Source organism: Neopelma chrysocephalum, unplaced genomic scaffold (genome assembly GCF_003984885.1).
Source record: "Neopelma chrysocephalum unplaced genomic scaffold, ASM398488v2 Primary Assembly neopelma1_44, whole genome shotgun sequence".
Taxonomy (NCBI): domain Eukaryota; kingdom Metazoa; phylum Chordata; class Aves; order Passeriformes; family Pipridae; genus Neopelma; species Neopelma chrysocephalum.
In genome coordinates this window covers 23,252,614-23,280,436 of record NW_020897703.1, presented here as the reverse complement: position 1 = coordinate 23,280,436, position 27,823 = coordinate 23,252,614, and the positions used below count along the sequence as shown (strand labels likewise).

Sequence of the window (27,823 nt, the reverse complement as noted above, 5' to 3'; positions counted from 1 at the left end):
TCAGAAGACAAACTCCCACCACAATGATACATATTCTAGTTTAAATAGGGCGATTTATGTGAGATAAGAGAAAGAAGCTGAAGTGCTGGTGATATGCATGTCCTTGTAGACAGGATCAGTGCTGTGGCTGGTCAGTCCTCTTGAGCCCTTGAAGGGGTTCCTGCTGAGGTTGGGTTTTTGGGAATCCACTTCAAAGCCAGGTGTGAAGGACAATGAGATGGTTCAGCGAATAGTGCCAGAAGGCAGCAGCAGGGGTGGACTGGGACTGGAGTTGGTGGCTGGGGAGACCTGAACCTGAGGGGAGAGAGTTGGTGGGTGGAACTGGGTGGGCTGACCAGAGTCACTGAGCAGTCGGCGTTTTAGAGGCTCAAAACATTGCCTGGTGTGGAGAGTGGGAAAGGAGGAGCTGTGTCTGGGGCTAGGAGAGAGCAGCTGTGAAACTGTGGGAGATGGGCAAGCGGGAAACCCTAATGATGTGCTTGTACTTCTGCTTGTAGCTGCGACTCCTTTGTTTTTAAACATTTAATCCTGCTGAGGAGCATACGCATGTTCCTTTATCTTTAGCAGGTTCATAAACTCATTTTCCTGAAGAAACCTCTACAATACTTATGTTGGAGTTGCCAGGCTTGCAGCTAAGCTGTGCATGGGTTTTGTGTGTGCAAGTGGGAAGAGGCATGTAACCTTGGTTGAGGTTGTCTCCCTTGGAGGCTGATGGAACACCCACAGGGAGGAGTGAACTGTGCCTCATGTCCTATGGGAGACATAGCTGGAGATGGAGGTGCCAGATGCTGCCCTGGGGCAGGGCATGAGCTGAGATGTCCGAGGGGTGTCTTGTCTCAAAAATGTGGACCAATGCACGTGGGGTTATGCCTGGCAGAAAGTAGGAAAGAGGAACATACACTGTTTTCTTTGGCATTGGTGGGTTTGCCAAGTTGTGTTCATGGCTTTTAGAAGGTTCACAGATCTTCAGGGAGGTGGGCTTTGGCCACCTAGTAGGGGTTGAGCATGGGATTTGGATGTGCTGAAATGTGGGTCAGCTTTAGCAGTTGTGTGTCTGCTCCTGGTGCAGGATGCCATGGGAAGGGTGGTAAGGCAGGTGTCCCTGGTGCCATCCACCTTCATCTGCACTCGAAAGGGAGATTCTTCTAAGAGAGATGCAGATGATACTTGCAAGCTGTATCCATCTTGCCTGTTTTAGCTGCACTGATGCTTGGAGATGGAGCATATGATAAATGAGCACAATGGGCCCAGGACAAGTTTAGTCCCTTACAGAGTCGAATCTGAAGACCATAGTGGGGCATCTTCATTAGGAACAGACACTTTTCCCAGTCTGCCATCATTACAGAGTGGTTGTCTTCCTTAAAGCTTACAGGCAAATAAGTAAAAGATTTGAATCTGACATCCTAAAGTTTTTAAAAGCTGGAAAAACATCTCATTCCGTTGGAAAGGAAATTTGAGATTCAGTTACTTCCCTTTAAAAGGTCCCAGGCTGGTGCTTCAGGCAGGGGAAATGCTGACCCTTGTTTACCGTGGTTCCTGAACAGCTAGGGCAGCCTCCTCTCAGCATTTTACACCTTCCCCAGACCTGAAGGGGTTACATTTTAAAATGAATAATGACTAAATTTATTCGTCATGGACAAATGATGACAGCTGTTGAGATGCTCCTGTTAGCGCTTCCCAGGGGATAAAGTCAGGCTGGATCCTAGTGCAAGCCAGCCGAGCCAGGCAGACTCAGCTCGTCTTCATCCTGGATTATTTGTCCCGGGTTCCCCTCGCTAGAAGGAAATTTCCTTCCTAGAAGTGAACTGAAGTTTCCTGTACTGAAATGGGTGTTGATGAGAATCCTGCAGAGCTGCAGTTGTAGCGAGAGGACAGAGGCCATGGCTGTTTAAATCCACGTGGGAAGACAGCATGCTTAATGAATACGAGGGGCAATGATTGATTATGTTCTGGACTGAAAGCCACGGCGCTCTGTGAAGCACTCTTACATCTGGGCACGCTATGGAAAATATGAAGGAATGTTGAGGAAGCTTATTTGCAGAAGGATATGTACTTGTAAGCAATTTTTTTTTCTTCTTAAATTATGTAAAGGAATTGAAAAATGTAAAGCAGATTGTCTTCTCTCTTTCTCTGAGGCAGCAGAGTGGCGAGCAGACAAAGGCCTCTTTTATAAGGGCATGTCTCTGACAGGGTACTATAAGGTCCTTTTAAATGAGCACTGGGGGTGTCTTGGGATGGGAGAGCATCAGTGGTTATTTAATGTTAGAATTAGGCACTGATTCTGCTTCAGTGCACCTCAGCTGGTGCCCTGAGAGTTACACCCATGCTGAATTTACCATTTGCAGATACGCTGAAAAATATGATCCTAGCTCAAGTGATTATTATGAGCAGGAATCAATGGGTGGCAAAAAAAGGGCTTTATAACAATAGTGTGTAGTAGCTGTTTTTCTGTTCTTCTCTGTACTCCTGTGTTCAGGTTTCTTTCTGTTCTTTGTTTCTCTTTCTGTCCTGCACACGTGCTGCTGGCAGACTTGATGTGCAGTTCTTAATGTGGTGCTGTCATCCTGCACTGCTTGGATGAGAAAATACTGTTGGGTTACTGAAGGGATATTTTGGTTTGATAAATATGTAATGCTTAGTTTGTAGAGTTAATGAACAGGAAGATGTGATTTGTAATCCAGACATCCCCAGAACTGTGGGTGGGCTGGTTGGATTTTTGGAGTGTTGTATTTTTGCTAATGCTCAGAAAAGCCTGTTTTAGGTGACAATCATAGTTTATTTAATTGCTAAAGTGCTATGGGAGTGTGATGCTTTTAATATCTGAATGTTTTTATTTTTTATTTACTATATGAAATAGTAAACCACACCCTCGTCTCCTTTCAGAGGGGCGAGGCTTTAAAAATGCAGATAGAAGAGGAAGTGAGTTAACTAAGGGTGCATCTAGATAGCATAAAATGCAGCTATGGAGAATTTTATTAGTCAATGAAAGTGACTATGAACTAGTAAAGTATCTTTTGTTTTGAGTATGACTGACTTTCTCTTAGCTGGTAATACACATGTGGCAAATAATAATTTGCTTAATATCTATATAGGAGCTTTTGAAATAAGTGCAATTGGGACAAGTTTTGCTTAGAAGTTTTTGAATTGAATGTCTGTCGAAGTCTCTCTGAATCACTTAAACCTCTTCCGACAGGCTTCAGAGATTACATGTTTTAAAGTCTATTTTGATCTGCCCTGACCTTGGTGCAACTCTCACCAAATAACGTTTTTGAAATATTCCTGTTTGAACTACACTATGTCTTTATGAAACAAAAATTCAATTTTGCTTTTTAAGAACTGCCTGTGGTAGAATTCACTGGGTGACACACCTCCTAACCTCGCAGAGGGTTAGTCCTCATTGCAAAAAATTGGGGAGGTGGGGGGGGAAGGGAAGAGAGAGGAAAAAAGGCAGTTGAGAATTTAATTTGTTTTTAACCTTCAGCCAGTGGCCTTGTATATTTTTCTATTAAGTGAGGAACAATATTAATAAATCACATTGGAAAACTGAGTTAATAAATCTTGAGTTGTTGTGTTAACACAGAATATAATCAAACAACTTATTAAGAATCTGGCTAGGCGAAACAAACTCCTGCAGTGAATTTTCATTTAATTGAATTAAAAACATATTTTCTAATCCTTTAATCATTCTCATGATTGTTCCCTGAGCTCTTTTCAAATTATTTTTGAATTACATATGTCAGCACATGACTGGTGTCAATAGGGAGGTAGCACCGTCTCCATGGCTGCCTTCAGGCACTGTGTAAAGAGAGAGCCTACATCCTAATTATGGCTTATATTCTTCTCCTTAACAGTGTGACCTGAAATTTCTTTAACTTCATGTATTCATTTTTGCCTTGTTCACTTTTGCCTGAACAACAGTACAAGTACCTGTTATTATGTTACCCCTGTCCTTTAGATGTTGCTTTTTTTTTTTTAACCCTTTCCCGTATTTCAAGACATCTTGAACATCAGAATTAAGGGGAGAGGTGTCCTTGGCCACCACTTTTAACTTTTGGGATGCTTCTGTGTACCTGCCATTTCTGTGTTGTGCTATGGTTGGATTATGGCATCATGTGCACAGGACACGTTGAAAATAGGGTGGTTGGGTTTTTAGATGCTCTGTGATGGTGCTCCTGTGTCCAGATCCTAATAAACCAATGCCACTTAGGGCAGGGAAGGCTGAAAGTGATTGAGCTGAGAACAATACAGGCTTTTCTTTCTTTTCTTTTGCCTCCCCTTTAATATACCTATACTGTTATCAAGTTAATTTTTTACTTTCAGAAAGCTCAACCTGTATTGAATTTCACTCATTAGTGTCTAACTAGGAGCCTGCATTTGTTACTAGATGTTCCCAGGTGCTTTCCTGAGCAGGGATGGATTAAAGCACCTGCTTGACTTTTTGCCAAGTGAAAATTGTGAAGGAAATGTTCCTAAACCTGTGGAGAGTGGGTGTGTGCCTTGGGTTATTGGAGAGGGATAGACATGAAGCAAGTCTCAAATCTTGAATGAAGTGTTAGTGTGGGGAAGGTAAGTGATGGAGACTGAACTGGCTTTCTGACCTCAATAATTATGTGTTCCATCTACATCAGCTGCCCAAATGCTTTGTCACCTTTCAACCTAAGGCTGGCTTTTCAAGTGAATTGGATAATCTGTGTAAAACTGCAATATAAGCACTCCTTTGGAATTGAAGTGACCTTCAGTGAGAATCAAAGTGACTGTAGTTCATTTTAAGTTCATTTATGTTCATGTTTGGTGGTAGAGGCTGAAGCTGGATGTACATAGAAAGCTCTGTAAATTTTAATGCACCTTTTATTTATGTGTTTATGAATTTGAGGTAACTTTTTCTGTTTCCTTGTAAAGATATCTAGTGATAATTTAAAGAGTTAAAGGGGATTTATAACTCTGGATAGGTCTGTGATTAATGATCTGGGTCTATCAAGAGCATGGATATTGCCATGTGAACTTTCCTGGGTTACCCTGTTTATCCTCGGTCTGGTGCAGGCAGTTGGCAGGTGTCACAGGGCAGCCTCTGCTGCCTCGTTTCCTCCACACCTGGATCTTGGATTTGCTCGTGGTCTTGGTTTCGCTACAGTCCATGGCAAAATAGCTGTTGGAGGCATCAACATGAGAGGTGCAGACTGTAAACACCCCTAGTGTTATCTGTGGCTTGCGTCTTTCTGGTGTAGATTTGAAGTTTGCTCTTTTTATCGGAATGCATTCATTGAAAGGGTTTATAACATAGTGGCTGCAATAGCAAAGGATTGAGTTCAGTGGCTGAGTAATCTTGGGTGAACAACTGGATTTCTAGGATGAGGACACTGTTGAGATGAGGGCTGGCAGAGCAGACTGGAACATGCAGCGTGTTTGCCATGGCATAGGCATGTTCATTGCTTCATTGACCATACAGCTGAGTGTGGTTTTCTTTGGCAGATAAAATTTTTGATGATGAAGACTCCGTGGATGGGAACAGACCTTCCTCAGCCAGCTCCTCTACATCTTCCAAGGCCCCTGCAAACTCGCGCCGAGTTGGGATGGGGACTACCCGCAGACTTGGGTCTGCACCTCTGGGCTCCAAGTCTTCTAGTAAGTGAATAGCATGTATGAATTGACATTGATGTGAAGTATTTATAGTGTTCATACTGAGCTTATTGCAAGGCCTTCCAGACTGGCCCCCAGAATCCAGTAACAAATTTTTCCCTGTGAAATCATGACCTGTGTGTTCTCTGTGTGCCACAGCCGAAGTCGGGTCGGATGAACCCCTACAATGTATTTTGCATTTTTGAAAGGTTGGATGTGTGTGGTTGTGCACTGAGGGCTGTGAGTAAATCATGTCAGTGTTGTAGTGTTCTTTAAACCTTTATAGCTGCAACTCTAACTGATCTGAGACAGGCTGCTTACAGCTACATGCTAAACTTTAGCCCTTGCAACCTAAAACTGACACACTGGCTTGCTTCTTGGGCATTGCTGGTAATGAAGGCGCAGAAAGAAAACTGTGAGCAATAATTCTACATGTGACTATAATTCTACATGTGGCCTAGAGAAATGGAGAAAGTTCCCTATCTCAGACAGTCTCTAATCTGATTAGTATTCCAGAGACTATTTATCTTCCTTATAATTCGTCTGTTTGTGCACCTGTCAGATCTCCACCTTCATCTATTATAGATGGGATTAAATCTTTAAAATAAAATCTCCCATATAATTAAAGTAAGTATTCCCTTTCATCTTTCAGACTATGTCCCCTAACTGTTGAGTGATTACTGTAATGACTTCCCTAATGTGCCCTCTGTGCCTATGAGTTGAAGGATGCCATGAATGTCTAGCCTGTGCCTGGCATTGAATTTCCCTGTCTCTGCTTTCATTACATCTGCAGCACTCTGAGGCTGCATGGATAGTGAACTTTCTCCTGATTAAGTGCCTTGATAGCTGGTGGTTTCTTAATTGATTCTCTTGTTGATAAGAAGATTGAAAAAGCTTTTTCATCTGTGTGTCAGCAGCCAAAGAGGGAGCAGGTGCTGTGGATGAAGAAGACTTCATTAAGGCATTTGAAGATGTCCCAACGGTTCAGGTAAGTAGAATTACATGTTAAACCACACTGTACTAAAAAGCAGAAGATGGATAGAGGATCTCATGCTAATCTTTGGCAAATTGTGATTCATTGTGATGTTAACAAATCTTCTTTAAAGGGGAAGCAAGTTAGAAGTTGAAGGGAGGCAAGTTTTAAGTGATGGTATCTGCCGGTAGTTCCTGTGAAATCCTCAGAAGCAGAGGGAATGAGGATGGGAGTGATGTGATAGAGGTATCACAGGACTGGATATTGGGCTGGAACTGGATGTGCACTCTGCACAGTGCAGTCTGGTCAAAGAAAACTTAAATCAACAGGAGCCGCTCTCTATCTCATTTGTACCCTCTGGGAACTGAAAGCAAAAGGTGACCTGTGTCTCAGGGATTGGTGCTGTGTGAATGTGACAACTGGGTGGTGCATGTTTGCTGATTTAACTGGATAGCTGAGATGCATCATGTATCTTCTCTCCTTCACCAGAGCTTTGTGTTTGGGACAGCTGAACTGCACGTGTGTCCGCTCATGATCTTTTGTAGGTCTTGACAAATATAGCCACTGGTAGCTGCAGGAATGCTGCTTAAAATTGTGTAACTGTGGTAAAATAATAAAAGATGAACCTTTAATCATCTTGTAATAATTTTGTAGCTTTTGATTGCAGGCAGTGAGTGTAAACTCTGTGCATTATGCAGAGCCAGTTGTAGCACATGGTGCTTAAGCATTGAGGAGCAAAGGACATAAGAATGTCGTTGGGAGGCGATCTGATTTTCTGGAATAAATCTTGCATTATGGTGCTGCTCTGTATTTCAATTTGTAGATTTATTCCAGCCGGGATCTTGAGGAATCCATAAACAAAATCAGAGAGATATTATCAGATGATAAGCACGACTGGGAACAGAGAGTTTCCGCGGTAAGTAGTGAACTTAAATATGATCTCTTTTAATAGAAGGTTTTTCTACACTGAGCTTAATCCCATGAATAAGGGACTGGGATAACCTCAGAGTAAGGCCATAATGTAGTTTTAGTGATGAACATCTGTTATATTCCCCCAGACTGGGGGGAAACATTTCCTTATGAGACTGAATTTAAACCACATCTGTGAGGGAGAATGCTATTTGATATACAAGAATCTGTTGAGGCAGGATCAGGTTAAACTGGAAGTGATGTAGCAAATCCAGATGCAAAGCTAGAAATTTGCTAGCAGGTGCTACAATCAAAATGTCAGAAGTCATACTCAGAATATCTTAAAATTTACCTCATAAGGCAGAAAATGACTTTGATTGCAGAGAACTTATTTATACTTCTGCAAAAGGAGGTGTGAAATAATTCAGAAAGAATTTACACACTTAGGTTTTGAATAAATAAATATGACTGTGGGAAATGTGGAAGTGGAAAATTGAATGTTATTTGCATGTCAAGACTGAGTTTTATTTGCTGAGGTGAGCTGTGTTTTCATAATATGAATAGATGCATGGTCTTGTCTACACAGTAGACTTTCATCAGTGGTGTAGTGACTTCTGTCAAATCCTGTATTACAGATCTGAGTGGCAGACTGTGCTGATTCAGCTTACTTTTGTTTAATTTTATTTCTGTACTAAGTGAGAGCGAGCTTGAACTGAGGCAATGTGCGGGTGCAATGGTGTACAGGAGGGCCTGTGAAGGTGTCCAGAGAAGTGTCTGTAGGATGAGATGGTGATCCCTGTAATATTAATAGAAAATTTCCCATTTTTTGGGGTCAGGACTCCACTTCTGTTAGAGCCTGATAATTGTTTTAATGAAGTCAATGGGCACATTATAGATATAAGTCAGTATTACTCAGACCTGAGTGTGAGCCATGCCCTGTAGGTCTAGATATCTTTTTAATATATGAGTCAGCTATGAGATGACCTGTTTTAGAAGCTGTTGTAAATGGCAGAACAGAGGAGAATATTTAAGATATCTTTTGGCTTAAAAACTAGTGTTTGTGTTATTGATAATACAGTTTGAGTAGCTGTATGCAACACTTCTGGATTTCTATAAGTTAGTGTGTTTATATTATATTACTTAGTATGTTAACCTATGAGTTGAATATAAGATATAAAATAATAAAATTGCTTGGACATCAAGAATCAAGTTCCTTAATGCGTGTTCAGGAGTAATGTACAAGGACCCTGGAAACCAGATATTGACCCAGAACATAATTGTTCTTATATTTATCACTCATTAACAGTCACTGGTTTCTTTTATGCTCCTAACAGTTGAAAAAGATCCGCTCCTTACTTTTGGCTGGAGCTGCAGAATATGATAACTTCTTCCAACACTTAAGGCTTTTGGATGGAGCATTTAAATTATCTGCTAAAGATCTGCGGTCTCAAGTAGTACGAGAGGCTTGTATCACGTTGGGGTAAGTTTACTTTCTATGTGTGCTTTAAATGTGATGTAGAAAAAAGGAACAGACACTGGTCAAAACACAATTAGGATGCAACTCCTGCTGCTAGTTCTACATTGTTAGAGGTAGAAAATTATTTTGATACAGTTGTTTCACCACATCCATGCAGGCCACTAATTGTAATTCTGCCAAACCGTGTTCCTCAGTATTAAACAATGCTGATTACAGATATGCAGAATTAGTGATCAGGCTGTGCCTTCATGCATGATAGGGAAGGATTGAACAATAAAGCTGAAAATGTATATGTTTTGTTCCGGTTCAGACTGAGCTAGTTTTTATTTTTGTTGGTCTATCCTTTGAAATATTTCAAGAAACAGGGTGCTCCAGTGTTTCTAACATTTTTCAAAAAAATTTGTGCGTATTAAGGCAAAATAGGGAATTTCAGTTATAATATAAACTAACTGAAAAAAATATGCTATCACCATGATCCCATTTGTTTGGTAAAAAATTTTTAACTGTGCTAGTTACTTTATTTTATGCTGATCTTACTATTTCTCAGGGTTCAGATGAATGTAGAGCACAAGTTTGAAAGGAAAGTAAAGAACTCTGTCCTTTGGAGTCGGAGAAGAGATGACAGTTGCAAAGATTGAGATGTCAGATGTGCTTATGTCAGATGTTCTGTTGAAGTCTGACTTGCTTAATCTTCGGCTCACTTATCACCATGACTTCATTCTGTTTTTCAGACATTTGTCATCAGTTCTGGGAAACAAGTTTGACCATGGGGCAGAAGCCATCATGCCAACAATTTTTAATCTAATTCCGAATAGTGCCAAAGTAATGGCCACTTCTGGTGTTGTAGCAGTTAGATTAATCATTCGAGTAAGTATACATCAAAAGGGAACAATGTTACAATTTCCAAATACTGCAATGTTTCTGATGAAATATGAATGCTGCTACAATGAAAATTAGATTAAATGCCTAATCTACTTTTCTGATTGTGCTGGGCTTGGCTGTCTCAGATGTCGTGCAGCCTTATTCATTAAGCTCTGCCAAAATAGTAGGAAAAATGTTTCCTTTTGCAGAGCAAGATATTTTGATCCCTCTAAGAGCTGAGCAAACTTTTTTCTTCGAGAAGGTTTTAAATCTGCCTTGCAGCACAGTCTCATCCTCTTAATTATGCTCTACAATACTTCACAGACAGTTCAGGTTTCCTAAAACAATTAGTTCACAGCAGTGGCTTTTGCTTAGTGATTTATTGGGTAATCTGTAGGTAGCCTGCTGTCTCTCAAGTTGTCACCACTGGCAATTTAGATTCTCCTGCAGTGTCTTTAGCTCCTTGACTCACTGGGGCCTGTCATTATAGAAGATAATAAAGTAACTGTTAAATATATTTTAGCAGATAAAATATATTTTTAATAATAAAAATCTATCCATATCTGTTAGTGTTGCTTTATTTAGCAGTTCTACTTTTAAGAATTGAACTGCAAGAAGTATCTGAATACTGGGCTCAGGTGGCTAAAGGAGATGGTCTTTCATTCTGTAGTACTGTGATGTAAAGATTTCTTCCTGTTTCTGTTGTTTTCTTCCAGCATACGCACATCCCTCGGTTAATACCCATCATAACCAGTAATTGTACCTCCAAATCTGTTGCAGTTAGAAGGTGAGAATTTAGTTTGAATTTTCTGGGTTTTACCAGTAAATAGGTTTATATGTGCTTTCTGATAATGCAAATGTATTTGCTGTTATTTGTGAAAATGGTTTATACAGACACTCACTTATTATAACATGAACCTCACTCTCCCCTGTGATTTGGGTTCAAATTCAAAGTCAGCTGTCCTGTATAAGCTGCAATGCTGCAGAGAGGAAAAGGCATTTTTCCTCAAAGAGAAATGTTTTTTAAACTAATCTTTATGCTTACCTGTTGTTGTAACATCATATTATTTTGGCTTTTTTATGGACACATTCCCATTCCCCACTCTTAGCTGTTAGGTGTTTTCTTTGAGCCTGTAGCAGTAGTAGTCTTCTGTGATAGCATCATCTGGAAGGGAAGTTGGACCGGATGTGCTAATGGTCCTCTCTGCACTTAAAATCTAAGTACTTCAGTCCACTACCTCTCTGGGAGACTCTTATCTCGTCCACATAGATGAACTAGTTCTGTTCTAGTTAGACAAAAGGAAGGGCTTTGTTGTTGCTGCATTTGGTGACAAACCTTGAAGTCATTTCAGCGCACTTGTGCCTTAGTTTCTTGAAGTGAGGGAGGGAGATTAAAGTTGGAAAGTGTCCCCACATGAAGCTAATGGTGAAATTTCTGTGTGAAGCTTGAACTAACAGATTCAAAGTTATCAGCATGAATCTTCTGGCCTCCTATGCTGTTTAATGAAAAAGGGGCTTCCTGGATTGTTTTATGTCAAGGTCTCTCTACAGACTTCTTTATAGTGAGCTGCCTGCAGTTAATACTTCAGACTGTTTATTAATGGTGGTTTTAGAGATGTTGATGTTTTTATTGGGGGCTACACTGAATTTTGATGTCCCAAAAAGCTTCCTAACAAAAGATGTCTGTTGTTCAGAGTCAGGGATGGCAAAGCCAGCGTGCCCAGATTAATTTAACTCAACATTTCTTCTCTCTCTTCTCTCAGGCGCTGTTATGAATTTTTAGACTTGCTGTTGCAGGAGTGGCAAACACACTCCCTAGAAAGGTAAGTTCTGAATACAAGTGGGTTAGTTCTCTCCTACCTATATCTGAGGAGGTTAATTCTGGAGAAAGAATAATCTAGAAGATTAAGATTGTATCAGGTAGCTCTAGTAGAGATTTTTTGGCTACCCAAAAAAGCGTGTACTTATGTGCACACACACCATTTGTCCCTGTAATTCTGTCAGTCAGAGTTTGGTGAATGTGTCTCCTATGCCAGCCTTGGAAAACCCAGCTGAGCAAATCCCTGAATTCAGTTATTTTTTTAACAAACTTTTTTTCCTTTTGCACCCTGAAGTGAGATGTGAGGTGAAGGCTACTACACATCTTATCAGGAGCTTTTGAGGCTTCTACCTTACTTTAAACTAATGACCAGTTAAAGTAATTGTAGGAGAAGAGACCGGGACACAATTTCCTTAGCCCTAGACTGTGCAAAACTATTTAAGGCTTAAGAGAGAGTTTTTGAACCAGGCAGTTTGAATAGCTAAGTAAAGATCTGTGAAGAATGCTGCTTGCCATTTCCTAGACAGCAGTGTGGGTGAAATAAAAATGTCTTGTTAGAGTAAATAAATAAAGGTTACAAAGGATCTTACATCAAAATGGGAGGATGTGATGAACCGTTTGTTTTTGGAGACCAAGGCAAAATCAAATCAGTCATTTGTTTATAAGTGTTGCTGATCTTTCTGAACTGCTGGATAATGTTTTCTTTCTTATTTCAGACATATATCAGTGTTAGCTGAAACAATAAAGAAGGGAATTCATGATGCAGACTCTGAAGCCAGGATAGAGGCGAGAAAGTAAGTGGAAGGTGTCTGTTTTTCCTCCCCTTCTTTGCCCCTATTGTGTGGTTAGCCAGTGGTATTGCATGCTTGAGACACAAGTCTGAGCAAGTCTCCTGACTTCAGTTGATGGTAACTTTTCCCTTGGCTTGGGAGTGTGTGTTTCAGCAGGAGAGTGTGTGTTTCAGCAGGAGATGCCATAACAGGCGATCACACAGGGCTGAGTTACGTGTATTGTGTCTTGTAATGGTGCTTATTTCACTTTGTTCTTGTAATATTTTTTTTTCTTTCTGGGCGGGTAAAATGCTTACTTACCTTGCTTACCAGTCTAGAGTTGAGAAATAGTAACCTCATCTTTCTTTTTGAAGTTTGAGTTGCTTGCAACGAACTGAGATTTCTGTTTAGTACACAAGCATATTATATGTAGATATACTATTACTAATATATTTTTTCTCTCTTGGCCTGTATACAAGACAGTAGTGCTGGGCAGAAGTGTAAATTGGGTGAGCAGTCCTGCAGAAAGGGATCTGGGGCTGCTGGCAGACAGCAGCTGATTAGAAGTCAGTCAGGAGGGCAAACCCCAGCTTGGGGTACATCAAGCACAGTATGATAGGACATGTGGAAATGCTTTAAAACTCTGCCAGAGGAGGTTCTGACTGGACATTATGAAACATTTCTCTACCAAGAGGGTGGTCATACATTGAAACAGGCTTCCTAGAGAGGTGGTCAATGCCCTGAGCCTGTCAGAGTTTAAGGGGCATTTGGACAGTGCCCTTAACAACAGGCTTTAACTTTTGGTCAGCTCTGAATTGATCAGGCAACTGAACGAGATATTCCACGTAGATCCCATCCAATTGAAATAGTCTGTTCTATTGTTATTTGCTACTGTTGAAATAAAATTCCGTGTGCTTATGCACTGCTCAATGGTACCCTAAATTAAGGTAATATTTTATGACACTGAAACAATATATTTGTGTTTATCTATAGGAAATTTTAATATTTGCAATTAATTTTCTTCTGTTGAAGATCTTATGCATTTCCATCAATGTGGTCATGCTTATGGTAGTATGCTGATATACCAGGATCATGCTCTTCTGAACAGAACACTACAGGAACATTTTTCTTCAGAAAGAGGCTGCTGTAAAACATGAAATCAATGAACAATAAATTTCATCAGTCTAAATGCTGTGTTATAAACAGAGGTGTTTCACACTAGGACTGCTTAAATCCTTTTGAAAAGGCAGTGTGTCCATCAGTGAAAATTACAGTAGTCACTGAGACTTCACAACAGGTGACTAGTTAATCTGGATAGACAGCAAGGAGAATGGCATGAGACTTCAGAGAGCATGCTTAATTCTCTCTTCCCATGTTTATTAAATGGCAGTGTGGCTGATTGTAAGACAGAAATTTGTTTTCTTCTAGTGATGTGAGAATGTATATGGCTTCTCTGAGGCCTGGCTGTCACACACGAACAATTCTTGATTCATTTGAGCTAATGATTGTACTCTTAAACTGCCCATTAGTTGCCCCCTGAAAAGTACTGAGAGTCTTCATCTCCTTTGTGCTGAGAGTGAATGGTGTTTGGCTATCAGCCAGGAGAATTGGACTATAGAGGAATTCTTCCCTTATCTTAAAATGCTCTTTTATTTTTAGCATGGCACTAGTTTGAAGTCCATGGGAGCACCTCTTTTCTCTTCCTTGTTATTTCTTCCCAAAAACACTGTCAACAGCCTCAACTCAGAACAGAGATATGTCTCTGCAGCATTCTAGGAGGACTGTTAAAATTAAGGAATAAAACACCTGGTGCTTTCCTGAATCAGGCCCATGCATGTGTATTCTGTCTTTGGTCTGTTCTTGAAGTAGCTCTTGAACACCCACTCCCAAACTAATATCAGTGTAGTGGATCTGCATCTCCTGTGTACAGTAGACAACTGGAGGGATGAGGGTTCCTTCCATAATAAAGATTTGTTGGCTATTTGTATTTTTACAATGAATGCACCAAGTGGTTCTTTCATTTGGTTTGTCTTCCATGTGGCTGCTTGAGCCATACAATGGGTTGAAAAAAGGGAAATGTCTTAAATGTGTCACGGGGCAGTAAATGGTTGAAATGCCTGGGCTAATGAGCCCACTAAAGGCAATAGTGAAAAGGGCTCTGACTGTACCTTTGCTCCACTGCCCCCTAAAACATGTCAAAGGCTTGCTCACAGTATCGTGCCTTGTTTCCAGGTGTTACTGGGGTTTCCACAGTCACTTCAGCCGAGAGGCAGAGCATTTGTACCACACCTTGGAGTCTTCCTACCAGAAGGCTCTGCAGTCACATTTGAAGAACTCTGACAGCATCGTGTCCTTGCCACAGTCAGATCGCTCCTCCTCCAGCTCCCAGGAGAGTCTCAAGTAGGTCTTTGTGTCATTCGCTGCCTCTTGATTTAAACAACTGCAGACAGAGAGCTCCACTGAATTGGAGGGAGCCATCTCATAGCTCTGTCTCGTCTGGTCATCATTTGGACTCTACACTTGGTTACTCCAAAATATATTTTATAATTTTTTTAGCTAACGTTATATGAAAATAAAAAGCCAGCAAAACTGCTTACTGGCTTTAAAAATATAATCATTATCTTGACTCCATAAATAATTTTCTAGGAAGCTGTTTGTGCTCAGCAGATACTGTTAGTCGTTCCTTTCAGGTGTGCTTAAAATAGTGCTTGGATTTAGGTTCTGCATTTTGCATTAATCCTAGAGGTATAAGTCTGCTTCTGTTCATACAAGAGACAAGAAATGACTAAACTAAATTGGAGTTGTAACTGCAAAGTCAATATTTATTAACTCTTCTGTTGAATGTATTTTAGCTAGTCTTAGAGATACAGTTAACTTAGACTCCAAATGTCTGTGATTTATGTGTAATATGATATAAAAAAATTATTGGTTTAACTTTTTAAAGCTACAAAAAGTGTTCTTAAACATCTCTTCTTACATAAATAATGTGAAAATGAATTTATTTCTTAGTGCTTTTATAACGAATGTCATGTTGGTGTTGTATGTGTTCTTGAACAAACTTTGTTAATCTCTTTCTGTATATAAATAACTTCTTATTAACTTAGTTGTGTACTGAGGGAACAGAGTAGCATTGCTTCTGATGACTAAGAAATAGTACTTTTGTTTTAATAAATTTTTATATTAACTTCCAGCCGTCCGCTGTCTGCCAAAAGAAGTCCTACTGGAAGTACTACATCTAGAGGTGAGAACAGGAGCTGGAAGATGTGCTTGGGTGTTGCTGATGAAGTGTGATGGATTAGAATGAGAATATCAGACATTGTGATAAGCAAAGAAAAACTTTGATCATTGTTTAATGCTCCCTAAAATGGCAGCTTAGTGTGTAAAAATTTTAAATAGTTTTGGGTTTTACACCATATTTTGTGCATCAGCTGCTGATAAAATGATGCTTTTAAAGGATGTTAGTAAATCTGTAATTGCTTACACCTGAAGGGAAGCCTAAAAAGCCTTGAAAATTGTAGCCAAGGTATGTTTAGCTGTGTAATAACTCAAATAAACTGTTACTGATGCTAAGATATACAGCTATGTAGTCTAGTGGTGCCTTCAGTTTCACAATTTTCTGTCATTTATTCTCTGTGGTTTCAGTGCTTACTGGAGGTGTCTGCACACAAGTCCTACATTGTTAAATTCCATCTCGTTGCTAATCTATTTTTACTGTCAGATGGAATATTTAGGTACAGCTTTTCTGTCCTAAGTAAATGCATACAATAATCTAAATAATACATTTCAATATAAAATATAATAGTCAAGACTTTGTTGGTAAAAGATTAGCTGCCTTCTACACCTGACTAAGATCAGGTTCTGGCTAGTTTCTCTATACACTACACCCTACTGAGACCTTTGATTCAAGGAGGTATTGTTGTGTAACCTACTTGACTGTGCACACAAATGCATGTTTGCTTGCAGCTGAGTAGTCAAGCTTCATGCTTAAGTGGGTGAGCATCAACAAGTGATGGAAACAACGATCCTCTTGAGAAGATGAGGTGTTGTGAAGGAAGTTATTAGAACCTGAACTGAAGGACCTGCAGGTCTGTTTCGACCAGCAACTCACAAGCCAGTGATGGGTATTGTGGTTGAACTTTCCCATCTAGATTCTGTTAGAAATTTCTTTTTACTGGCCTGACAGCCTTTTTGATCTTACCACTTAGGCTTGTGTCTGATAAAGTTCTTAGAGGTAGCATCAGGTCAGCATTGATGAAATATCTTTGCATGCAGTGTGGGGAAGCCCTCGCTGCCCTGATAAAGCATTCTTAGTTGAGGTATTTCAGTACCATCAGGGAGTGTTAAAAATAGTACTTTAAACTGCTTGTCAGCCTCTTTGAAGCACACAGCTCAAAAAATTAATCTTCTTTATTCTGGATCTCCCACTCCCATCTGCAGCATCTACAGTAAGTACAAAATCTGTGTCAACACCAGGATCTCTGCAGCGATCCCGCAGTGACGTCGATGTGAATGCAGCAGCTAGTGCCAAGTCAAAAGTGACGTCTTCTGGAGCATCCACCCCCTTCAGTTCTGCTGCAGCCTTGCCCCCAGGGTCATACGCATCACTAGGTAAATCTACGTGTTCTACTCTGGCAGTTAGCTTTCTTTAGTAGCAGAAAGTGCCTCACAGTTTTGCTGGAATATTAAACTCTTAACTAGAAGAACATACCTTTAAGATAGTTCCCGGCTCTCCAGGATCAGTGTGTGATCTCTTGCCCTTTGGGATCAAGGAGAAAAAAATGACAACAGAACTGACTTGAAGCAACTTCATACGTTTTGAATTGTATAATGGTCTGCATCTCTTCTTTCTGGGGAAAAGCAGAACTTATTATGGTTCTGGGACGTTGCTGAGGAGAATACTTACTGGTCAATTCCTTGTGACATGTCCCCCTGTCTCTTTTCCTTCTTCTCCTTCCCTCCTTTCCTGAAACTGGTTTTCCATTAATTGTTTTATGCTTTGAGTAGTACATCTTAGGTGAGTTTGATTGCTTTGTGTTTCACAAAAGAGAGAGATACAGAAGCAAGAGGAAGTTGGCCTTACCGTTCCACCGGACAGGATATAAGTATCTGTTCTTTATACTAACTCTTTGGATTATAGCCATGTGTCACATTATTCTCTCAGAGCATTGTATATCACCTTCAGGTACCTCAGGGTTTCTTAAAACACACTTTGCATTGGATCTTTCTCTCCTGGAGATACCATTGGAGAAGTCAACGGAGGAGAAAATGCAAGGCAGTGATTGACATCATATTTGCTGAGCTTCAACTCTGTTGTGAGCAGAGCTGATCATCTGAGCTAGTTTCTCATTCTGCTGGTTTCATACTAATGTAATCCCAGACTTGTCATCGATTTACCTTTACAAGAGGGAGAAAAGTCAGGAATCTGTGGTCTTGATTTAAACTGTATAGATTGTCTTCCTGAGTCAGTTGAGAAGCTTCTTCTCCTTAGTGTAGGGCATTTGGTCTTTAATCTGATAAAATATACTTGGTGAATTATGTAGGGATGGTTTCTATAGATTCCTTTTTGAGACCAGTCTCTTTCATATCTGAAATGTTTTACCTTGGCTTAGACATGTTGGTTGTATTCAGTTCAGAAGTTGAATTCTTATTCTGATTTAAATTGTTCATACTTGGTTCAAGGTGTAGATACATCGCAGTGGAAACATAATACAGAATACGAAGTTGATCCTGTGCTTTTGGGCTTGCGCATGCAGCCATTTTTGAGTTGTGCTGTGCACTGGCTTCGGTGGCTAAACTGCCTTCAAACAGTCATGGCCATGAGGAAGAATGGAAGAGGGGGGAAGTATCTACTTAAAGCTAACTTGGTCCTTGAAGCTGAGAGACTGAATACAATTAGTCTTTTTCTTAAACTAGGCTGTAGGAGAAAAGCAGCAAATTCACTCTAAGTGATGCAAACATGGCTGCTCCTGAAGGACCCTGCTTCCTTTTGAACTTACAGGGATGTTTGTCATCTTCACATTGCCATGAGAGAAATGGTGAGACAAGCAATGAAAATCGAGTTTGGCAAAGGTTGGTTATTGCAGGAGGAAAACCTGCGTTTTCTTCAGATATATCCAGGTTTGATTTGCTGCACAGTCAAACTTTTTTCATTTCTTTACTTGTATTAATTTTTTTTGCATATTTATGGAGCTGATATATAGTGCCCGCTTCTGTTGATGTTACTGATTTTTCCCTATTAACCCTTTCCTTATTTTTCTTTAATTTGCTTAAAGATGGTACTACCAGTAAACCCGAGGGTAAGCAGTCTCTCTGTGTAACCGAGGTGTGTCCACAGTCGTACTGCCCTGCCTGGTCTCTGTTCTCAAAGTGTTATCTGGTTCTCATCCATGTTCACTGGTGACCTGCATGAAGTGTTGCATGGTTGTCCTGCTCATTTTGATGCCATGGGGTATTCTTCACTTTCTCTTTGAGCTCCTCCCTGCTGATAAGCACTAGTCTGCTTTTATGACTTGACTTCTGGTCACAGAGTTGTATGTGGGTTTCTGTGTCTAAAGCGCTGCTTTTGGTTGAAGGTGACCTGTGCCCAAACTGAAAAAAAAAAAACCAAACAAAACCAAAATCCAACAAAAAAACCCCAATACAAGGCTTGTGATTTCTTGCTCCTTGATGTGTAAAGGTTTGTTGTGTTTTTCCATCCAAAGCTCAGGTCACTACTGCCAAATGCTTTCGGGAAGAGACTGGGCAGTGAGAGAATTGAATGAGATAATCACATGGCAGAAAAATGAGGACAGTAAACAATGATCTCTAGGGAAGGAATATTTAGTCAACCTCTTTAAACCTGAGCTCTCTTTTTGTTGTTAACTGTCTGAGATGGCTTGCACTGAAGACAGTTGGAGGAAGGGCGCTTTTTTTACTAGAACACTGAGCCTGCTAGTTTGGGAAGGATCCCAGTCTGTTCCTCTGGCTCATTGTCAGAACTTGTTCTTTATTTCTTATTTCTCAAGCAAAAAAAGATCGCTGGGAAATCACTTTTTCTGAGGTAGACAGGAGTTGAAAACAAGAATGTTTTCTACACAGAATGAAGAAACTGCATCCCCCAAACAAACCCCTTTTCTTCCAGTGCAAGTCTCTTTTTGAGGGATCTATTACTGTCTTGTGGGACTGTGCTCGTATCCTCGATAGCTGCTTGTATTTGGATGTGGTGGTCTGAGAAGTGCCACTGTACTGTTATGACACATTATTTTCCTGCCTACTATTGATGCATTGATTTATTATTTAGAGGGGAAGGTCTGTACCATTTTTGGATATGGTACTTAGTGTTGAGGGGTGAACTGGCTCTGCATCTTGGGCAAGTGTTTGTGCTTTGTGATCCGTCAATGATAAGGAATATGAAGTTGACCTAAACACCTCTATTTCTAAATCAGTCGTGAATTGAATGAAAATTCCAAGTTGTTGTAATACTGAACTTTTTGGTTTTGTTAATTGTTGACCCTTTTATCTTCCTTTCATCCCAGTTCTCAAACCTTTCTATTTCTGGCCTAGCTTTGAAATGTTTAAGGTTTAATGTTAATTCATGAAATACCCTATGCAGTTCTCAATCCTCTCTTTAGCTGTAATAATATTTGTGTAAGCAAGTTACAACAGCTATCCTGTGGAATACCTTTATTTTTAGCTTATTGAATGCTTTATTGTCATAAAGCAAAAGGAGGGTGGGTTTTTATTTGGTTATTGTTTTCAATTCAGTTACATTAGAAGCAGATTGGATTTGGTAAAAATCTGTAATAGAAACCAGCAAGTTGCTTGAGACAAGGAAGATTGAGATGAACTTTCAAAAATGGAGTTTGCCATCCCCTTAGTGTTAAATACTGAATCTCATATCTTTTTGCTGTACGATTCTCTATTTTTTGGACAGTGAGGATCAGGGAGAATTATAACAACACAGTACACTAATAGCCAGAGTACTTGAAGGAGTAAATCACTGTTTGAAACTCTTTATCTTTGTTTTCCTTTGCGATGGCTCAGGGGAAAGCAACCTTTATTCAGGATTTAATGTGTCCTATACTGATGATGAAGGCTGAGAAAGGTGGTCTGCCAACTCTCTGATATCACAGAGGTTGTCAAGAACTACAGGGAAGGCAAAATTTTATATTCTTGACATAAATGTAAAAATTAAGAGGATGGGGGAAGAGAAAAACATCCCCTTGCTCTGGAAATACAGGAGGAAACAGAATATAAAGCAGAAGTGCTACCTACACCCATGCTCCTGTGGTTTGTTTGGGTTTTTTTGCAGGTCACCAGTAAGTCTTTAAGAGAAAATCCCCGTGGTTTTTTGTGTGGTTCAGCTTGACATTGAATCTGCAGTCTGGTTCCCATCATGACTACAGTGTAAAAGTTCTGCACCTTCCCCTCAACCAGAGCCAGCATTGTGTGGACTTGGCAGTTCCAATCTGCTTTGCCCTTGGTTCTCCTCAGTGGTTTGGTTAGGAGCCAGGCAGCTCAAACCAGGAGCAAGATAGAGTAGGCTGTGCCAGTGGCAAGAATACAAGTTGAGTGGAGTGTCAGTCCTTTGGTTTTAAGTGGTGGCATCCCAATTGGCAAATGTTGCTGAAATGTGCTTCTTTATGGGAAGGTATTGTGAGTCTGTATACCAGTGAAATCTGTGCAGGTCTTCATGCAGTGCAGTTATGCCTTGATTACCCAGACCCTTCATGTATGGGGTCTGGGCAGTCAAGGCAATCATGATTCCCTGAACTTCATTAAGAGCTTTGCTCACAGAAACCTCAAAAGAGATAAAGTCTTTATATTGATCAGTACTTCACAGCTAGTGCTGGGGAGGTAGCGCTTGTGCCGTGTTTGTTATACCTGATTAAAAGGAAACCTTAGAAAAGTTTCTGCGTGTTTTATCATGAAGTGGATTTTCAAGGAATATTTTAAAAAGGTGCATAGTGCTGACTTTCAGTACAGAATAATAGGGCAGAGCATTTCTGTTATCTGACTGCCTTTTTTCAAAGTGAGCATAAAGTCAAACCTTTCCCAAAAGGGAGAAGCATAAATGCTGATTTGACCTGAAACTGGCAAGTTTAAAACAAAATCAGCAGTTTCCACAGTCAGTGGCACAATTTTCAATAGTTTTTATTATTCACCACAAAGGCAATAAAATGTGCTTCATTATAATTTTCAGATAACTTACGCTCAGTTGGATACCTTGAGTGCATTATCAAAGGCTTTGGGAGTAACACAAGTTTAAAGAAATCACCATTCCTGATTTTTTCTCTGCCTTAAAGCTCTCCCTTGTCCTCATTCGAAGTGGTGACTGACTGTGGTACTGCTCAGGTAGCAGGTTTCTTACTTCTCTTGGTCCATCCCTTTGCAAGTGCTGAGTTGATTTGCCCATGCTTATTTGTGTAGGGCAAAGTGGAGCAACTGTTGTTTACTGAGTCCTCTGCTTTGGAGGGAGTTCTTGTGCAAAACTCACAAGAACAGCATAATCTGATGCTTTCCAGTAAGAATCAGGTCGTTCTTGGCGAAAATTGTGGTGCAGAGTCAGGCCTTACACTAATATAATGTTGGACAAGTGCTGAATATGCATGGTAACCATTCCAATGGTGGTTGTAGAAAGTTGTTTACAGATTTATATGTAAAGCATGTTTTTAATTGATCTGTGTCTCAGATGTCCACGTGACATTTAGCAGTGATACATATAGGGGGTACTAGAGGTTCTTTCAGTAATGTTTTTCTGCAAGTGGGGCAAAAACCCAGTTCTGGGTACCCTAAATGCTTTAACCTGATCTGTGGGGAGACCATCATCATCCCAGTGCTTCCCTATGTAACTTGTGTGGTTGTAGGTATCACTATTCACAGCATGGAATTGATTAAACTGAGTTGCGGAGCTATAACATACCATTTCTAGACTATTTGAAAGCCGTTTTCTTCAGTGTAATGCACAGGCTGAATATCTCAAAGCCCATGTCTGTTCTGAGGAATGGGGATGGTGCAGTATCTACCCAGAAGAGCTCAGAGCAATGCTGTCAGGTGAAGCCTCTTGTAAAGCACAAATGTTATCATAGAATCTTACTTTAAAAAAAACCCAACAAGACAACCTTCCTGGGTTTCGACATATGTTAGACATTTCAGGGTTGATTCTGAACCATTGTTGTAAAAATGACAGTAACTTTAAGAAATAAAACCGAAACCTCCTAAAAAATCCACAAATGGTTTCTTAACACAAAGCGTTTGCATGGAGTCTTTCAAAATCCTTTCTGTACCAACCAATGTGTCACGTATCAAATTTAGATCAAGGGCTCTTTTATGGAAATACTTTTATGGTTTTTGGAAACTAGTTGGGGCAGTCTTTATCTGTTCCTTTGCTGTGCTGCTGTTGTCAGGATGCAGTAATGCTTTCAAAAGCAGCAGAAAAATAATGATTATGAAATATGGATTGCTACATCTGCAGTTTGAGCTAGATATGGAGACAAACCCACTTGAAAGCAAAGAAGTTTTGGGAGGGGAGGTGTTTGCTTGAGTTTAACAACAATAGCAAAGTCTAAATAACTTACTTGATATGTTTTTTCCAGTCCTGCTTGAAATTAGTTTTTCTGTCTGGGTTAGAATGATAGAGATAAAGCCACACACATAGTTCTATGTGCAAATAACTCGTGGGTATAAATGCAGACTCTTGTTTGCGTATGAAATTCTTAGGGAAATGTAGCAGACACATTTCTGTTGTATAGTGCAACTACTATATATGCATGCTGTACTTGGTATAATAGATGTGAAAATCTGTTTGCACAATGCAAGTCCAGTGCAGTGTCTGAAAGGATGAGAAAACCAGTATCAGTGTTGGCACTCTGTTCCTCCTGTGGGAGAGCAACTCCTTGTCTCACATTGTTCTCTGTAACACCCATTAGGCCAAAATCAGTGTGCAAATCTACCATTCCAAAAGGAAGCAGAATTTTGTTCCTGGGCATTCATTCATTCAGAAACTGCTGAAGTTGGTAGGAATCTGTCCACTAACTCTCAAGGGTTTCAGTATAGGACTTGGAGTTCTCTGTTTCTAATCCTGCTGATAATCACATGTTAAATAAGTTTAACCCTTCAGTTCAGTTTTCTTTTTTAAAGCCTCTGGAATTGTTATCAGAAGCTAATCTTGGTTTCTCTTTATAGATTTTTTTTTAGGCTTTGTATTTCTTAAGGTGGAATACATATTGTCCCACTTTTTTTTTTCTTAGTCACCTACTGACGGAGACCAAAAAAAAGAAATTTTTTTGTAGACGCAGAAAAATCCAGAAAATTTTGAGGATTTTAAGTGGTCTGTGCATAAGAGGAGACATCAGTATCTTCTCACCCTTTCTTGGCCCATACATATCACTAAACATGTCTTCTGGTAATGTCTGCTGCTGTGTGTAAAAGTGAATTTCAACTTGAGTTACCCCCCAGGACTTCCTGTAATGCCAAGGCGTCCTGTTGGCATTCTGGAAGGATCTAAGTGAATTCCATTACTTGTTCTTATGACTGGTCAGGTTTAACTTCTTGTCTTACTACGATGCCCTCCTGATGTGAGAAATGAGGGGAAGTCTTGAGGCTTCTGACAGAATTGTGACATCTGCCTGCCTCCTTCCCTAAGCAATTCTTCCTCAAAGCCCATGGTGGGGTTTGGGGTCCATGTCTTGTTAACGAGTCAGAGGGTGGCTTCTGCTCATCTGTGTGTAGCTATGCTGCGCCAAACTTGCACGGGATGGGAGTGAACCAGCAGAAAGCTCTAGGGCTGCCTCTGGTTGTTTGTAAGAGGCAAGCAGAAAGCTCTAGGGCTGACTGTTTGTAAGAGGCAAGACTATCCTAGAGTAGAGGAGAACTGCAGCCTTGCTGGTGGTAAGACCTCAGCAGCCAGTTTGGTGACTGCTGGACCCATGTGGATGTGCTCAGAGCTTGTTTAGTTAAGCCAGTGATTAAAAAGTTTTGTTTGTGTTTTCCGAGTGTTATGCTAATGATTTCTTCTGTGTCTCATTTATAAGCAATTGTTTGAATGTACATGCCTGTATTTTGCCTACTTAGCTGTTTTAAAACTAGGTGTTGGTGGAGAGGTTTGAAGTAGAGCTGTCTTGTAGGCTTTTTCCCTTGCAGACAAGTTTAGCCTTTCTTCTCAAAGTTAAGCATCTCCTTGTCACTTAGTGTCTAGCAGAAACTTCCAGACCATGTTATGAATATTTTGAGAGCTCACAGAAGAACATAGCTCCCAATTGTTCAGCCTGGGCTGCTTGCCATTGTCTTGTCCTGCATGTGTACCTTATGTGAAGTTGGGGTTTTTTGGGTGGGAAATGTGTGTCTCCCTGTTCATATTTCTCTGTATGCTTATGGTAGAGACAGAGGGCAGGAGATGAGTATCTGTAACCAGTGGGTGCAGTTGTCTAGACTCTTCCCTTACCTGATATGGGTTTTTTCTCTTTTATTATTGTGCCTGAAACTTGAAATCATCCTCTGAATGCAGGATAGCACTGGCATGAGTCCTGAGAAACAACTTCAGATTTGGCTGGGAACGGACGTGTTGAAAAGTACTGATGGAGGCTTTCTTTGTGTTACTCTTAATTATCATTTCTTTCCCATTAACTAGAGACAGATAATTGAAGCTTAGCACTGGAAAGAATGTTCTGTAGGAAACAGCCCTGCCCCAGGAAGGGGGTGAACTGATGACCCTGTAAGCTTTCCTAGCTCAAATGTCTGTGGCTTTTTCATGAGGAAAGGACTGAAAAAGGACCAAGAACACTTTATACCCTTTCTCTGCTTAAATAAAGAGAAGACACACAGAATCATTTTTCCACAACATTGATTGTGTTAAATGGGACTCTCCATTACAAGTCAAGTTACACTGATCTCTGGATAAATATGAGGGATCTGTAAACAGGGAAAATTCAATGAGCCTGAAATAAAAGCATGGTCAGACTGCATTGAGAGAGTGTCGCAGGAGTGCATGCCATCCTGCACAGGGGGAGCAGGATATAAAGCACCAAACAGCTAGCTGGAAATCCCAGTGATGGAATTTGGGAGGGCATCTGTCACACCTGTCTCTGAAAGTGTGATCATCTTCTCAGAAAGTAATAATTTGATATAGGAAGCTGCATTGAGGAAGTTGACATTTTTTGTTGTTGATCCTTTATAAAGAAGCTACTATAGAACAGAAACAAAGGCTATAGAGAGGTAATATTTTTAATTAAACTGGCTGATAGCATTACCGAGAGCAAAGAAGTTTTTGGACTCATGGACTGTGGCTGTTTCCATTCCCTCCCCTGCGTCTCAGCCAGCCCAATAAAAGGTGTTGCCTCTCCCTATAAAATTCATTTGTATACCCTGGGTAATTGTGTGTAGAGTGTGTTAGACACTGCTGCTGCCTTTTATTAACAGTGTGATTGTCTTTGCATTCCTCCAGGTCGGATCCGTACAAGGAGACAGAGCTCTGGCAGTGCCACAAGTGTCACCTCGACACCTGCTGATACTCGAGGCCGCAGCCGGGCTAAAGTAGTTTCCCAGTCCCAGCGTAAGAATTGTTTTATTCCTGGGGGAGCAGAACAAATAGTTATTAATATGTTTCTCTTGAATTGCAGTAGCGTCAGCTGAGAATTGGGCTCACTTCTGATAATAGTGTTTGGACGTGTAATAAAATGAATCCCCACGTAGGCAGCGTGTGCTCCTGCTGACAGAGAGAGCCCCAAATCCGAGTGCTAAGTTGCTGCCACTTTTTACTCGTGCAGCAGAGTCTCATGTCGCTGTCATCTGTAGAACTAAATAACTGGCACTGAGTCCTGCTGAGACACCCCCTGTGGCTGTAGCTGACTGCTGTCCTGGGGTCTTGCCCTGCCAAGCTTCTCCTGCTTATGTGACTCTATTTCTGTATGTGTGACATGTGAGCTGTCTAAAATTAATGGGATTTGGCATCAGTTTAAAATAGGACATTACCTATTTTGTGTAGATATGGGGAAAAGAGTTCTGCTTTGATTCACATGACACATCTGCGCTCTCTGGCTTCCTGGCAAGGCATGGCTTTCCCCTAGGAGCCACACATATGGTGCTGCTGCATGTTTGTCATGTGCATCTAAGGAGAATTTTGTCACTCAAACTTTAAAAGGAATTGGGGGTAGGGAGAGAGCTAGTCCCTGTTTTGAGGACCTTCAACTTTGTGGGTAAGAGGAGATGGGGTTTGTGGAAGGATCTGTCTGTTCTGAGGACTTGTCTTGCTTTGTACCCTTATTTAAAAGCCCTTCTCTGTTCATTCTCTCATTGCTTTGCTCTGTCATGCTGGAGGGGTTAAGAAGCAGTTTGTAGCCTTGTGTTAAGCTGGGAGAGCTGAAGAAAGTAGTAGTATATTGAGGATGGGGCCAAATGAAAATCTTTACATTGAGGTCTTGAAGATATATTTGGGCTTAGGTATGCTGATATAAATTGATTGCTTAAGTTTTGAACCTAAAACTGATCTAAAGCCAGAAATTACCCGTTTTTCCTAAATTTAGTTTGGTGAAAAATGGTCAGACCACGTGAGACAAGTCTCAGAAGTTTTTAAAGAATAGTTATATATCCAAAGGTTTCAGATATTATGGACTTACTTTTTTTTTTATAGAATGCCTTATGAAAATTTAGGATGGTCATATCTGAACCTGCTGCCTTGGTCTAGTTTGCTGAATCCTATTTCCAGCCTAGCCCAATCAGATGTGTTCTTTATCCTTAAGCCAAGTTTCTTGAAGTAATTTATGAATTCAAATATAGCACAGTCACAGGACCAAATTCTCCATGCCCACACAGTGGGTAACCATGCTGCAATTTTGCAGACTGGGCTGGGGTGTAATTTAGAGCAGAACTTGGGTCTCAGTGTCTTGGTTGACATTTTACTTGGTAGCTGATCAACTTTGGGAAATTTAGTTGCATCTGCACATTAACTCACTGCATTCTGCAGAGGCTTTAGGAGTGACATGTTTGTAAATAAATCTGTCTGTATTGTGTATAGCATAAACCGCATGCTGAACGCAGTATTGTCTTGCTGTCTTTTAATCCACTTTTTGCCTGTCCCTTGGTCTGCCCTCATAATCAAGGATCCAGATCAGCTAATCCTGCTGGTGGTAAGAAACATTTTCCCTTTCTTGCTTTCTCATGTTATTTCCTTCACATTTTTTAACTGCTAAGCTTTTAGTGTCCCTCATTCTCTCCTAACCGTGAGACTTAAAAAGCATTTTCTTAAAGTCATAAGTCAAAATGTGTATGACAGGTGACTTTGCTTTCTCCCGGTAATCAAACATGCTAAGCATACGTTCTGCACATTGAAGCTCTCTCACTGCTGCAGCTTAAACCCCAGGTGCTAAATTCTTTTTCCAGTTACTTCAGTGCAACCCTGCTGACATCAGTGAGATTGCAGCAGT

At 40.4% G+C, this 27,823-nt stretch overlaps 1 protein-coding gene across 13 annotated transcripts in view; it reads left to right on the top strand.

The window, feature by feature from the left end:
• CLASP1 (cytoplasmic linker associated protein 1) overlaps positions 1-27,823 on the top strand; it is a 179,650-nt gene that overhangs the window by 82,158 nt on the left and 69,669 nt on the right. For 7 of the 13 annotated variants that reach the window (XM_027678952.1, XM_027678951.1, XM_027678949.1 and 4 more), the window contains exons 9-21: positions 5,470-5,622; positions 6,531-6,604; positions 7,413-7,505; positions 8,833-8,978; positions 9,707-9,842; positions 10,553-10,623; positions 11,600-11,659; positions 12,372-12,449; positions 14,658-14,825; positions 15,617-15,666; positions 16,863-17,033; positions 25,846-25,953; positions 27,500-27,526. In XM_027678952.1, coding sequence (XP_027534753.1) covers positions 5,470-5,622; positions 6,531-6,604; positions 7,413-7,505; positions 8,833-8,978; positions 9,707-9,842; positions 10,553-10,623; positions 11,600-11,659; positions 12,372-12,449; positions 14,658-14,825; positions 15,617-15,666; positions 16,863-17,033; positions 25,846-25,953; positions 27,500-27,526 — 1,335 coding nt within the window. The remainder of the gene's footprint in view (positions 1-5,469; positions 5,623-6,530; positions 6,605-7,412; positions 7,506-8,832; positions 8,979-9,706; positions 9,843-10,552; positions 10,624-11,599; positions 11,660-12,371; positions 12,450-14,657; positions 14,826-15,616; positions 15,667-16,862; positions 17,034-25,845; positions 25,954-27,499; positions 27,527-27,823) is intronic. The other 6 variants (XM_027678959.1, XM_027678958.1, XM_027678957.1 and 3 more) reach the window with 3 other exon arrangements.